The 13,514-nt window shown below is 42.7% G+C and overlaps 1 protein-coding gene across 2 annotated transcripts in view; it reads left to right on the forward strand.

Moving 5' to 3' along the window:
• The window catches only part of MTUS2 (microtubule associated scaffold protein 2), a 569,391-nt gene that overhangs the window by 427,844 nt on the left and 128,033 nt on the right, over positions 1-13,514 (forward strand). For both annotated transcript variants that reach the window (XM_059377684.1, XM_059377685.1), the window contains exon 8: positions 3,972-4,183. In XM_059377684.1, the coding sequence (XP_059233667.1) occupies positions 3,972-4,183 (212 nt within the window). The remainder of the gene's footprint in view (positions 1-3,971; positions 4,184-13,514) is intronic.

Consider the following 13,514-nt stretch of genomic DNA (forward strand, 5'->3'; position numbering starts at 1 on the left):
GCCAGTAGGATCTCTGAAGAGGAGTTGGGATTGGGGGGAGATTGAGATAACGGGAGGATGTTCTGGATTTAGAGTATGCCCCAAACCTGTGAGATCTGTCAGAGATGACAGCAGTGTGCTGACGTGGGAAAAGCCGAGGGCACGGAGTTAGAAATGTGGAATCCAGACGCAGCAGGGTCCCCTCTGACCATGGATGACTTCAGGTCAGGGATGGGGCCTCATTGCTGTGCCCTCCCCCTGGAGCTTACTACACAGGTCATCCACAGAGTAGGTGTTCAATAAAAGCAGTCCAATATTTTGCTTCCCCACAAAACACAGACATGAAGTGTGCATATGAAATCAGCTCTCATTTGTAGGTCGTGGCAAGACACTGGTCTAGGTGTTTCTGTTCATATAGTTCATGTCAAAGAGTTGCTAAGGGGATAAGCCTCATGAAGAGTTAGGAAGACTACCAGAACCAGTCAGTAAAAAACTGGTTATTTCTAATCTTTTCCACTTCATTTAAAGACTCCAAAACCATCAATAAGCCTTATTTGGAAGGTCTATATTCATTAAATCAGCTTCCTTGTTCAACTGAGTGGAAATCAGAAGGCTATTGTAGGAGACCAATTCTTGGGAAAGAGACCAAACACCTGGGAATAGGCTCTGTCTGACTGTGGTGAGAGGTCAGGGGCGTGCCTTCAAAACTTAGAAACTTCAGCCACCCTGGAAGTAATATAAACACTGCAAGGAACCGAAGGAGATGATAACAAAACCTTCCAGCACCTGAAGTGTGCTCAGGTGGCACAGCATATCCTTCAGTTAAAGCATTTCATTGGCTCTTCCAGAGACACATGGCTGTAGGAGGTCAAAAGTAAGGCACCATCCACACATCCCATCACAGGGCCAAGCATGTGCTCCGTGAACTCCATGGCGCCACTGCCCTCTGCAAGTTTTCTGTCATGTTCCCTTAACTAAGCCTCACTTCCAAAGCCAATTGGCATCTTAGCTCCATTATGTGCTGGCTTTTAGGAGAAGACAGTAGAAACAAACAAAATTCTCCTTAATCTTTAGTGAAACAGGTGAAGCTGGCTGTGTGTCAGTCATTTTTCTTTCAACATAAGTTCTCTGTCTCCAAGATAAGTTCTCTAGTCGATGAGGCCATGCAGCCGTCCTCACGTAGCGTCCTGGGAACAGTATGACATGTGGGTGGACAGGAAAGTAAGTGACAGAACAATACTTCGGGAGTTAACTATAGAAGTACTTAACACACATTGACAGCACAAGGAAGAATACTGGTTCTGGCGAGGCCCCAGAATGCGCTACTGGCAATGAAATGATTATTGGTTCTAGACAGACTTCTCGCCAATCCATCTAGAAAATGGCAGGACCCTTTTCAGTTAAAGCTACAGACGACTCCACAACCAACCTTGTGTCTCTGGGTTTCCTTCCAATAAGACTTAGCGCCGGGGCCTGAGTCTTAGTCTGTGCTGTTGGCGGCCAATGTGTTGCTGGCCAGGAGTCCCTAACAAAGATTTGTTTCACAAGGTGTCAGAAAGCTGCAAATCTTACACTTGGTATGTTGATACCAAAAGCTGATGTTCTCAGGGGAACATCTGTCTTGGCTCATTTGGTGGCCCCATGAGTAGAATGTGGACTGAGTGTACTGGCGTTCAGTAGAACACGGGACTTTTGAACGTGGGAATTAAAGCAATATCACAATAATACTGGTATCAGTGAACACCAAGAATAGGGTTCGCCAAATCCTTCTGTATGTTGTCCATTCATCACTGAATATCGTTGCTAACCCAATACTAATGCTAATGATGAAAAGAATAGTAATAATAATAATAACAGGATAAAAATCTGACAGCCAAAACCACACAAAATGAGTGCTTACAATATGCACAAATTCAGAGATTATTTTATACGCTGTAGATTGCAATTAGCTGTAATTCACTGAGCTAGAAGTATCTTTCATTATCTCTTTTAGATTTCTAAAAGATATGCCTTCTATTACACATGTATAAGATACATATTATGGTGTAGGGCACCTGGTACCCCAACACATTAATTAAAACACTGGAGTGTTTTATAAAATCAGCTCTACCAGTAACCTGGAAAACAGTAATCATGAAAATATCTACCTTGGGTCTTAGGCTATGTCTTTGAGTTTAATGCAGGCAGCAGTAAAACCTCTCACATTTCATTGATAAGTATTTTTCTTTTGTTATCAGTATTGAGGATATCAGGATGGAGCACATATTAAAATTCATTTGCCTGCAACGTGCAAGTGAATTTTCTGGATTATTATGTATTCCACTGGCATAAAGATTATTTTAAAGAGGCATTAATTTCACATTCTACTACTTCATTAAGCCATAATAATTGAAGATATGCCATACGTGAGCTTGCTTTTTACAATCTCTGATGATTTCTTAAGAAGAGGAAGATTTAATTAAAATTAGCACAGTTGCCATTAAGTTAACAATCAGAAGAAGTGTTTAGATCAGTTAACCATTTTTTGCCCTTAAAAGATAAGGGCACTGAGGTGTTCAATAGATTAAGCCTGCTACCCTTGTCTCTCAGTAGATCGGGTACCCAAGTGACCATTGTCTGATTTATTTTCTGTGTTACTTCTGATATTTTGGAGGGACTGGAGAGACAAAAGAACTTTTGAAATATTAAAGTTTGTTTATGACTGTGTGCTCAGTGACCACATCATGTTCTCTACTTGAGGAAAGGAAGGAATGTTCTTGGGGAATAGAGGTCCTCCGTCCCCCACCGAGGCTTTCTGTGGGTGCCAGGCTGGGTCTGAGCCTCACACCGGAAGCACGGGGGTTCTGAGAGAGACTCTCGCTCACCCCCCAAGTCTTTGACCATTTGACCTTTGCACTGCGTATCAGTGAGCTCTTCCTAGGGGCCTTGCTTTACCTGCCCCCCAACCTTCCACCTAATTAATAGTCATTCTCCTTAAACATCCCTTACCCCATCCCCAGCACTAGGTGGAGTTTCTGGTTCCTTCCTCTGTGGCCTCCCCACACCTACTGTTTTCCTGGCAGGAGGCAGACATCAGAGGACTTGTGGGCCGTGGGAAGGAAGGAGCGCTTCGTTTTTACCTCAGTGGAGCACAACAGCAGGGAGGGGTACACACAGGTCAAGGATTGCTTTATTTATTTATTTTCCTTTTGACGAAAGGTTAAACCTTGTTTTTTTTTTTTTCTTTAATTAATTTTTTATTATGTTATGTTAGTCACCATACAGTACTTATTCATAAAGATCATTCTGACTATGGTGCAGGGAAAGATGAGAAGAAGCAGGGCTTCCCAGTAGAAGGTGGAGGTTATGGGGGCTTGGACTGGACCTTTAGCCCTGGGGTGGCGTGAGTGAACACGTGGGGGGAATATCTTGGAGAACACTGAGGCTGTAGGAATTTAAAGTAGAAATCCCTGGGGCAGAGGTTATGAGAGGTATGGCTTGACTCATAACCAAGAGAGGGTCTGTAGAGCAATGCTAGCAAGCGAGGGAAGGGAGACGCGTGGGCATTACTCCTGGATGCCCAATTCAAAGGCCGCTAGGTTCTAATTCGGACTTCAAGCTGGATTGACTGACTTATTTCCCATAGACATTTTTATAGAGTAATCCCCTTGAAGGAGAAAAGCAAAAAACCTCAAAAGTCCAAAGAACAGAAAACAAGAACTTGCCTCCGTCTCTCTAAGCAGACCTAGAAGAAATGCAGCGAGCTGGAAGGAAGCTGACCGTTTTGTCTGTTAATCTTTTCCTAAGTGTGAAACTCTGAGCTGAGAACCACATAAATGGAGGAAACTTTGGAAGTCCATTTCTGTTTTTTCTTGTCAGTACCCAAATGACCAACCTTCTCAGCCACGTGCTCTGAATGAAACTTCTGTACCCAAGAGCTTTTGTCACATTTGGGATGAATGTTTTTTCACGAAGCAACTGTTTGTGGTTTTGTTTCTGTTTTTTCTCTACAGGATACCCCAAACAGAGGACTACCGCGCCCCGAAATGGGTTTTCCCCCAAGCCAGACCTGCAGAACCGCGAAGCTGAGCGACAGCTGGTCCAGAGGCTAAAGGAGAGGTGCCAGCAGCAGGCCCGGCAGCTGGGCTTCGTGCAGGGGGAGCTGCGGAGAGCCGTGTGCGGCTTCCAGGCGCTCGCCGTGTCCACTCAGTATTTCTCCAGAAAGGTGAGGCCATGTTCCGGGAATGTCGAGGGGCTTTTTGCTGGAGAAGAGGGTGGTGATGGTGGTAGTTGTTAGTCTTAGTTTGGGTTTAGGGTTAGAGAGCGATCTGATTTTCAGAAGGTCATACAAATCTCCAGCAGCAGTATCTAACGTCCTGGAAGTCAAGTTTATACGTATGTGTGAGAGAAATCGGTCTGGGAAGAATGACTGAGTAACCGTGATTTCAAAAGGGAAAGTTTTGTAAAACAACAACAAAGAAGATATAAATGAATGTTTTGAAGGTGAGATCTTGGAAGAAAACAGAACATGAGATTGTCATTTTAGGGACGAAACGGCCAAATTCTAAAATTTCCTCACATTTCAAATAAAAGGGAGGCAGGACCACTGTGCTGTTCCACCATAGCTGTTGGAAGGAGATGGAATGTGCCAGGTCTGGGGGCATCGTGACAGAGGAGTTGGGGCCATGCTCACGGTGTTCACGGAGCAGCATGGGGTGGACAGCACCCTCTCTGCTCTTTTGGTTTCTCTGAAAATGCAGAGAGCTGATTCCTTCTCAGCAGAGAAGCTGTCCAGAGGCTCCTGGAGCCATCCACACACTGAGTCTGTTATTAGCCATGATGTAGCTCAGCTTTCCCATTAGTCGTTGTGGAACAGAGGTTAAGGGGAGCCTGGCGTCTGAAGGAATGCATTTGTGTTCCAGCAAGAAATAGCCAAGGCATGTTTGGGGGAGAAGATGAACATTTACCTTCGAGGTTTAAACATTATGAGTCAGCATGTTAAAAACCCATAAGGCATTCTGAGTTTCATATATGGACCTTCTGGTAACTATAAATGGGAAGAAGTAAAAATACTTTGCAAATGCTTGTCTCCAAATAAGAAAATGAGCTAGCTAAGTGTCTGGCTACTTTAAAGAAGAAAAGCAGAAGAATGTTAAATAGCCCTACATCCCTGGTGTTGTTTACCACCTGAACACTAAAGTATGGAGGACATCCTATGCACCCCCATCCACCCCTCCCAGTACAGAAGCCTGCCTTGCTGTGGTGGTTGTTTTCTGTTTCGCTTGAGACTTTCAGCAGAAAGACACAGTTAGCAATTTGTTGCTGTAGTGAAAGACAAGAAGAACAGAATTCAGTTTTACCCATAGTTTCAGCCTTTTTCCCAACCATGATGTTCACAATGAATGACCACTTTGAATTGCATACCTTCCTTTCTGGCAGGTATATCATGGGTGCCAGCCTTGAAAAGCTCAGGTCACTCTACACCCAACCCTGTAAGAATTAAAATTACAGGCACATTTTGGAGGGGCCAAGGGCCTGACTTGCTATGGTTCATATTGAGCAGTTTTCTTATGAGAGAAAGAGAGGCCTATCTTCTGTTCTTTAGCTTGATATGTATTTTCCTCTGACTGTCACATCTTTAATAAAGAGAAAAGAATGAGGTTGTCCATCAAGGGTCAGTGATAACATTGATGTCATTACTCTGCTCTTCTGTTACTTCTACACTTGTCTTAACAAATCCTTTTTTAAAAAATTTTAATGCCACTATAATTAACACACAGTGTTACATTAGTTTCAGGTGTATAATATAATGATTCAACTCTTCCATACATCACCCAGTATTCATCATGTAACCAATCCTTGAGAGATGTTTCCATGGCTAGACATATCAACAGACATTGCTATAACATATTGGTAATACGTGCTGTGTTCCCAGGTTGGAACTTTTGGACCCCATTTATGGCATTATGGCAGAAAAGAGAGTTCCTGGGCAGAAATCAAGGGTTGGTTCCCCATAGTTAAGTAGTTCTATGACCCGGAATATTCCTTGTTGGCCCATGGACCAAGAGTTTTATTTTTCCACAGAATACACATGGCTCTTAAATCAGAGACCACAAAGGTCTAGCAGGTGATTTGTAGGCATCGCCTTCAGACCTCCCTACTACTCGAGTTGCACTCAGCATGACATTTCAGCAAGATGGATGGAAGACATGAATTTCATGTTCTTTTCAGTAAATCACAACCAGCAACCCCAGACAGGCCTCCCAAACGACCATGGCATTTCACCTCCCACACAGCGTCGTGTGCTTTTCTGTCTTTCTGATCTCAAGTCTCTCCCCAGATAAACCCCAGTACTAAAAATGGGCGTGTTAAAAAAAAAAAAAAAAGTCTGTAATTGAACAGAAGTGGTTTCCACAGAGGCTGCCATGTGTCCTACATGGTTAAGATGGTTGATTTGAGAGTTTGCCCGGTGGTACCAGATTAGACCAGGAGGTGGGAGGTGGGGGTGGGAGCACCTAGGAAAACAGAGGCACACCTCCATAGCCAGCTTGAAAAGGCAGTATCTCTTTTCTTTTGTGGTTAGAAGGCTCAACCATGTGTCTTGGAAGTCTGCGCCTGTATTATTTCTATACCGTAGCAGGTCTGTCTGTAAAGCATGGCATGGTAGAGAGGGCATGGGACCAGCAAGGAGTCAGCTCTCTCTTCGCCTCTGTTTACAGATGAGACCTTGAGCAAGTTACTGCCCCTCTCTGAGTCTCATCACATCACCAAAAGGAGTAATATCCTTGCCCTTGCTCCGGCTCCATTAGCTAAGTCCCCTCTGACTGGTCATCCTTGAGTCTATGTTTCCTTAACTTCAAATATGGTTAATAATGCTTCACAAGGTTATTGTGAGAATGTCATAAATGAATGAGTGAAGTTACTTCAAATAATTATTGAGCAAAACCTTCTTTTTGAGTATGAGGAAATCTGACAAGACTGTGCCCTCAAATATTTTACTCTCAGTTGAGATGAATAAGACCTAGACTAGACCTACAAAGCTCTTCTTCTTTTGCTATACTTGTTCATAAAGAGTTTGGCCTGGAGTGTACTTTAGGATGGAAATAATTTTCAAGTCTAGCTATTCAGCTGCTGCTCTGTATGTTTTTCCAGAATGTGCTGATACCAATAAGGAAGTATTGAGAGTAAGTCTCCGTGTATGTGAAGTCCCTAGAAAAAAGGAGATAGAAGCCTAGATAAGAATCTTCCATTCCGTCCCCATGCTTTACAGCTCCTGGCAGAGCAGCTGTGAAAATTGTCAGCTGGGAACAGCCTGAGCCCAGTGTCCAGGGATTCCAAGCTGCCACATTGAGGTGCTAACAGCAGCCTCAGGCTTGCTCTGGTTCCAGGCAGCTCCGCCCCTGCGGCAAGGCATCGTCCTCACCACAGGCCAGACAGATCTGCTGAAATCTGTGGTGCCAGACCTCCGGGTGGTGTAGTAATGAGCATCACTCTCGGACTCTGCACTTCTTACGGTCAAGTTGAATGATTTTTATCTTTTTCTTGCTGCCTGGTTTCCGGGAATGCTACTCTTTAGCAGCCCCTGGTGGCCAATCCGGGAAATAATCCAGATGACGGTCCCTTGTTAAGTGGTGCGCCTTGCCACGTACCATCAGGTTTTATACAAGTTACATCTGAGGGTGCATTTATCTTATTTTTAGTAAGATTTATTATATTTTTCAGTATTTTTCAAGTTGACTTGCATCATTTTTATCTTTGGCTTTATAAATGTGATAGTAGATGATGGGTTTTGTTTTTTTAAAATTTAGTATTAAATAGTTTAGGCATAAAAGAGTTGAAAACTAATGTCAAACATTTGTGTACTATATAAGCTTATAATAAAACTCATAATGCATCAGCCTTCTTTCTCCCCTGTACTATATATATATATATATATATATATATATATATATATTGCTTTTACTGTTTGACCTTATATCAAACAACAATTTTAAATTCAAAAGGGTAGAAAGCACAACATCTGAACACCCATCATCTATATTTAATACATATTAACATTTTGCTATATTCACTATTCACTTCATCTTTGTTTCTGTTGTTAGTTAGGGTGTATATTTTTAAATATAGTTTATATATTTCAACTTCAGCATTTCAACTCACTTTTGTTGGTAGATTTTTATTAACGCTGTTTCTACCCTATGAATGTTTCCGTGGAGGATTCAACAAGTAAAAGGCAGGGGCACCTGGGTGGCTCAGTTGTTAAAGGTCTGCCTTTGGCTCAGGTGATGATCCTCCGGTTCTGTGATCAAGCCATGCATCCGACTCCCTGCTCAGCAGGTAGCCTGCCTCTCTCTCTTCCACTCCCCCTGCTTGTGTTCCCTCTCTTACTGTGTCTTTCTCTGTCAAATACATAAATCTTAAAAAAAAAAAAAAAAAGCAAAAGGCAGAACTCCTTAAAAAGAATATCACTCCTGGTTATTGACCATCTCCAATGTCCTACACACTTTAGATATATTTGATATGTATATATATGTATACATAATATAGCATATTTTGTAAATATGACAATATATGTAATATGCTATACATAAGATACATAGGACATAAAAGTGCCTGGGTGGCTCAGTCAGTCAAGTGTCTGCCTTTGTGTCCTGGGATCAAGACCTGCATCGGGCTCCCTGCTCAGTGGAGAGTCTGCTTCTCCCTCTTCTTCTTCCTCTGCCTGCCATTCCCCATTGTGGTCTTTTTCTCTCTCTGTCAAATAAATAAATAAAATCTTCTGGAAAAAAATATATAATATATAATTATATATAATATATTTATAATATTTATATTATTATATTATATAAATATTTATAACATTTATATAATTTATATAATATATATTATATAAATATTTATAATATTTATATTATTATAACCCTCACAACAACCCTGCCTGGTCTAGATATGACAGGTGAGGAAACTGAGCCTAGGGAGATTATGTAGCCCTTCCAAAGACCACATAATTAGGGGCCCCTGGGTGGCTCAGTTGTTAAGTGTCTGCCTTCAGCTTGGGTCATGATCCCAGGGTCCAGGGATCGGGCCCACAGGCCCTGAGCAGGGAGCCTGCTTCTTCCTCTCCCACTCCCCCTACTTGTGTTCCCTCTCTCGCTGTATGAAATGAATACATAAGATCTTTAAAATAAATAAATAAATGAATGAATGAATAAATAAAGACCACATAATTAGAAAGGGATGGGAGCCACGATACCAGGACAGGTTGTTCCATATTCAACACCCATGTTTTTCCACAAGATTATGTGCTATCTCTTTCTCTCCCTCTCTTACCTTCAAGATGCCTTTATTGTAATTAAGGAGAAAAAACATAATTAGAAGAAACAGAAAGTGCCACAGTTATCACAAAGCTAACACTTATACAGGATGATACCAGAAAACTGTCTAAGGCAATATTTAACCTGTTGCCATAAAAAGGGGATTATGTGCACAAGCGCAAGCCCAATTATTGTGAATGGGAAGGCCACTGTGAGTGGTCTAAGAAGCAGACTTGGAAGAGCCGGGATGGATACGGGTGGGATTCTAGATGGGTAAAGATAACGGAAGAGCATATGCATAAGGGGGAAGGGGACACTCAAAGTCTGTTGTCCTGCCTCTCTTTAAGCTCCTGGTATATTAATGATTTATGAATAGGGACCTAGGCACTCAGGAATCATTTCCAAAATGCGGTAATTACTCTGTAACAGGTCAAAAGCTCCTCATCAGGAAGACCACCCAGATTCATCTTTATGCTCCAGAGCACCTGGCTTTGTTGTTTGGTCAGAGTAGGGTGTGGGCTAAGGGGAGGAGAAAAAGACGGGCAGAGAATCCCTCCATAAAATAAATGCTTGCTGGCTTTGGCCATTTGCTACATTCAGATTTTAAAACCCCGGGATTTATCAGGATAAATGTCTGCCCTAGAGCTCCAAACACAGGGGAGAAGCCATTATATCCTCCAGCCAAAGGATTTTGTATTTTAGAGACTTTTCCATTGAGTGGAGCTCTCAGAGCTGAATCAGCATTGAAAGCAGTAAGCTCTTTGTTGCTCCCTAAATCCCAAAAAAACGACCATTTAAATATAGTGTTTGGTGTCCCTCTCCTTACAGATAATGCTCTGTGATTATCTTCTCTTCCCTTAATTTTACCTCGACTAAAGAAGGTTTAGAGAGACTGCAAGCACTTCTGATGATCCTTCAGCATGTAACTAGTGGGATATGCTAGTAAATTAGTATATGGACGGTTCAGTGATAGCTGTTCTGGAAGAATGTTATGTGTCACCAAAGTAAATGTGGCTACAGTACTTTCCTGGGACAACAGTGAATATTTGCTTTTACTTTTATGGTTCTAGCCTAAGGAAATTCTTAGCACAGCCCCCAAACTTCAATATATTCCCAGTATCAAAAGGTAGAACTCCCAACCAAGCCAAGTAGCTCTTTGAAGTCATAAGAACCCCTGGCCTAAGATGTCCATGATGGAAAACATCATGGTAGGTAGAAAATAAAATTTAAAATTGCAAAGTCTTCTCAGCTTTTTCGGAAAATACCCAGTACTGGTCCCTAATAAGAGCTTCACTGATAAAATCATAACTTTCATAATAAGGAAATAATAGCTTGCATTCCCAGCAACAATGTAAGAGGGCTCCCCTTTCTCACTGAGGGTTACAGAAGGAAGGGGGCTGGAGGGATGGGGCAACCAGCTAATGGGTATTAAGGAGGGCACGTGTTGTGATGAGCACTGGGTGTTATATCCAACTAATGAATTGTTGAACACTGCATCAAAAATAATGATGTACTATATCTTGGCTAACTGAACAGAATAAAAAGTAAATAAATAAATAAGGAAACAATAGATATTTGACTAAGGCAGAATTTGTTCCCATTCAGTTCATCTTTTATACTTTGTCATAAGTAGTTTCCTTTTTTAAATTTCGAATACAGATGGATGCCAAGGGAGAAGAAAGATGAGTTTCATTTGCTGCTTTTGAAAGGAAGAAGTTTTCCCCAGTGCCTGGTCAGCAGTTGGTTAAAGGTGTTCTGTAGTAAAAGTGCATGCCTTTAAAATATGTTGAGATCCAGAATTTGGTGTCATTTTCCTCTAGGCCAGGGAGGCAGCAGAATCAAGTGGAAATGGCACGTCACAAGGCCATGCCACTCAACTGATCTAGACCCATGCCCTCTGACGGTCTCTGCTTCTGTGTCACTGGAAATTTATTTAAAAATAAATGAATTGCTATAAGCATCCCTCCAAGTAAAAGAAAGTCAAAGGAATGATAACTTTATTTTTTAAGGTTTTATTTATTTATTTGACAGAGACAGCGAGAGAGCAGGGGAAGCTGCAGGTGGAGGGAGAGGGAGAAGCAGGCTTCCCGCTGAGCAGGGAGCAGGGCTCAATCCCAGGACCCTGGGATCATGACCTGAGCAGAAGGCAGGCTAGCTTAATGACTGAGCCACCCAGGCACCCTGGAATGATAACTTTAATGGAGCAATACTGGCTTGGGAGATGGGAGATATGGGTGCCTCAGCTCCAGACTCTTTCCTGTGAGAGAGGAGTTTGTTAACTTTTCTGAATCTCAGTTATTGTTAATTGTTTTGAGATTTGTTTATTTATTTACTTGGGAGAGAGAGAAAGCTGCCTAATGAGGCTGAGCCCTCTCCTTGCCTCCTTTTGACATCTGTCTGCTTCCTGAAAGGGGCAGGTGTCATGGTGGATTGTTCTGTGCCTTTCCACCAGGGGCAAGAATGGGGAGCATGGACTTGCGTGAGACACCTGTTGCCTGCAGAGAGTAATGCTGAGAGCCTCCCTCTATGGCTCGCATTCTGCCTCTTCCTCAACCCACATACAGTCCAAATTATGTCCCATTACAAGGACACTTCCCTGTCCACCCTGACCATACTGTTTTACCTAACACCTCTTTGTTAAATGGAACATTTAAAAAACTACGTGTCAGACCCTGACTTCTTTTTTTTTTTAAGATTTTATTTATTATTTATTTGACAGACAGAGATCACAAGTAGGCAGAGAGGCAGGCAGGGAGAGAGGGGGAAGCAGGCTCCCTGCTGAGCAGAGAGCCCAATGCGGGGCTCGATCCCAGGACCCTGGGATCATGACCCGAGCCGAAAGCAGAGGCTTTAACCCACTGAGCCACCCAGGCGCCCCCAGACTCTGACTTCTAATTCCCGAGGAGATACACTTGTTCAGATCATGATGTGTGGACGTCTTAGGGCACTAAGGGAGACACAGGAAGGAGCTATTCCTCCAGCCAGGGTCACTGGGGTCCCTCAGAGAGGACAGATGCTTATGAAGTGGCCTCCAACAGCAATAGGATTTCATCAGGTGGAGCTGGAGGGATCCCATGCTGCAGGTGGTACAGCCCTGGGAAAGGACAGGACAGTTCTATAAAGGGGGGAGAGTCTTTTGCCTAAAGTTTGGAGTTGGGACTGATGACATGCAGGAATGAGGCAGAAGGGTTTGGGGACTTGAACAGCAAAGTGAAGAGAGGGGACTCTCTTTGGAGCAGTCAGGAGGCACTGAGAGTTTTGGACAGTTTTGGCTAAAGTGTTTGAAGCTGAATTTTAGGAAGATCATTATGGTAGCGGCATATGGGATGGACGGTAGAAAGAAAAATCCAGGGAAAGGAAACAATTAGGAGGCTCTGCTAGTATTGCTAATAATCCAGACAAGAGGTGAGGAGGGACAGAATGAGGATCAGGGGTCTGGTGGGAGGAGAGAGTAGATAGAAGACCAAGAACGAAGGCGGTGAACCAATTGGGGAGCTCGTTGAGGCTTGAACTAGGACAAGATGTTCTAGAGGATGAGTGATAAACCCTCCCCACCCCAACCCCGACAACACCCAAGCAAAAATCACAACACTGTGACATGGAAAGTGTTAAGAACTTTAGAGGTATTCTGTGTTTATAACTCAGAAATGTTTAAAGACGTCACGGGTTCTCTCCTAAGTGTCTTAGGAACTGCATACTCTGTATCCAGGAGCTCTTAAGATCCAGCTCCAAAGGACCCTTAGGGATAGGCATTTTTTTCCCCAAAATATGCTTTTAACTCAAATATCACATGTATCTTTAAGGTTCAAAAGAAGTTGTCTAGAGTCCCACTCCTCATTTCAGGAGCATCCTAGGTCTCTCTTATTCTCTTAGGAATTTCTGGTGGGAGGAGCTTCTATTTTTTATATAGTTAACTATGGTTCAGAATTTCTGCTTCTAAATTATTTCAATTAAGGATGACTGTCATTCTGTCTGTGCTGACTATGTTGCCTCCCTCCATGCCTGGTATAACCCCTGCCCCCAACTCGGTTGATTTTCAAGATTCTTTCTGTTTTCTGATCCTGGAGTCTTCTTAGGGAGGTAAACATGGGTTTAGATATCAAGAGAGAAAAAAGAAGCTCTAGAAAACTTGGGATCCGTTTATATAGAAGCAACATAGAAAGAAATGAGAGTGACAAGAGAGTGTATACAGAGGGACAAAGACAACAGCGTTCCTGTGAGGGCCAGAGGGAAACAAAGAAA

This window comes from Mustela nigripes, chromosome 15 (genome assembly GCF_022355385.1).
Source record: "Mustela nigripes isolate SB6536 chromosome 15, MUSNIG.SB6536, whole genome shotgun sequence".
Taxonomy (NCBI): Eukaryota; Metazoa; Chordata; class Mammalia; order Carnivora; family Mustelidae; genus Mustela; species Mustela nigripes.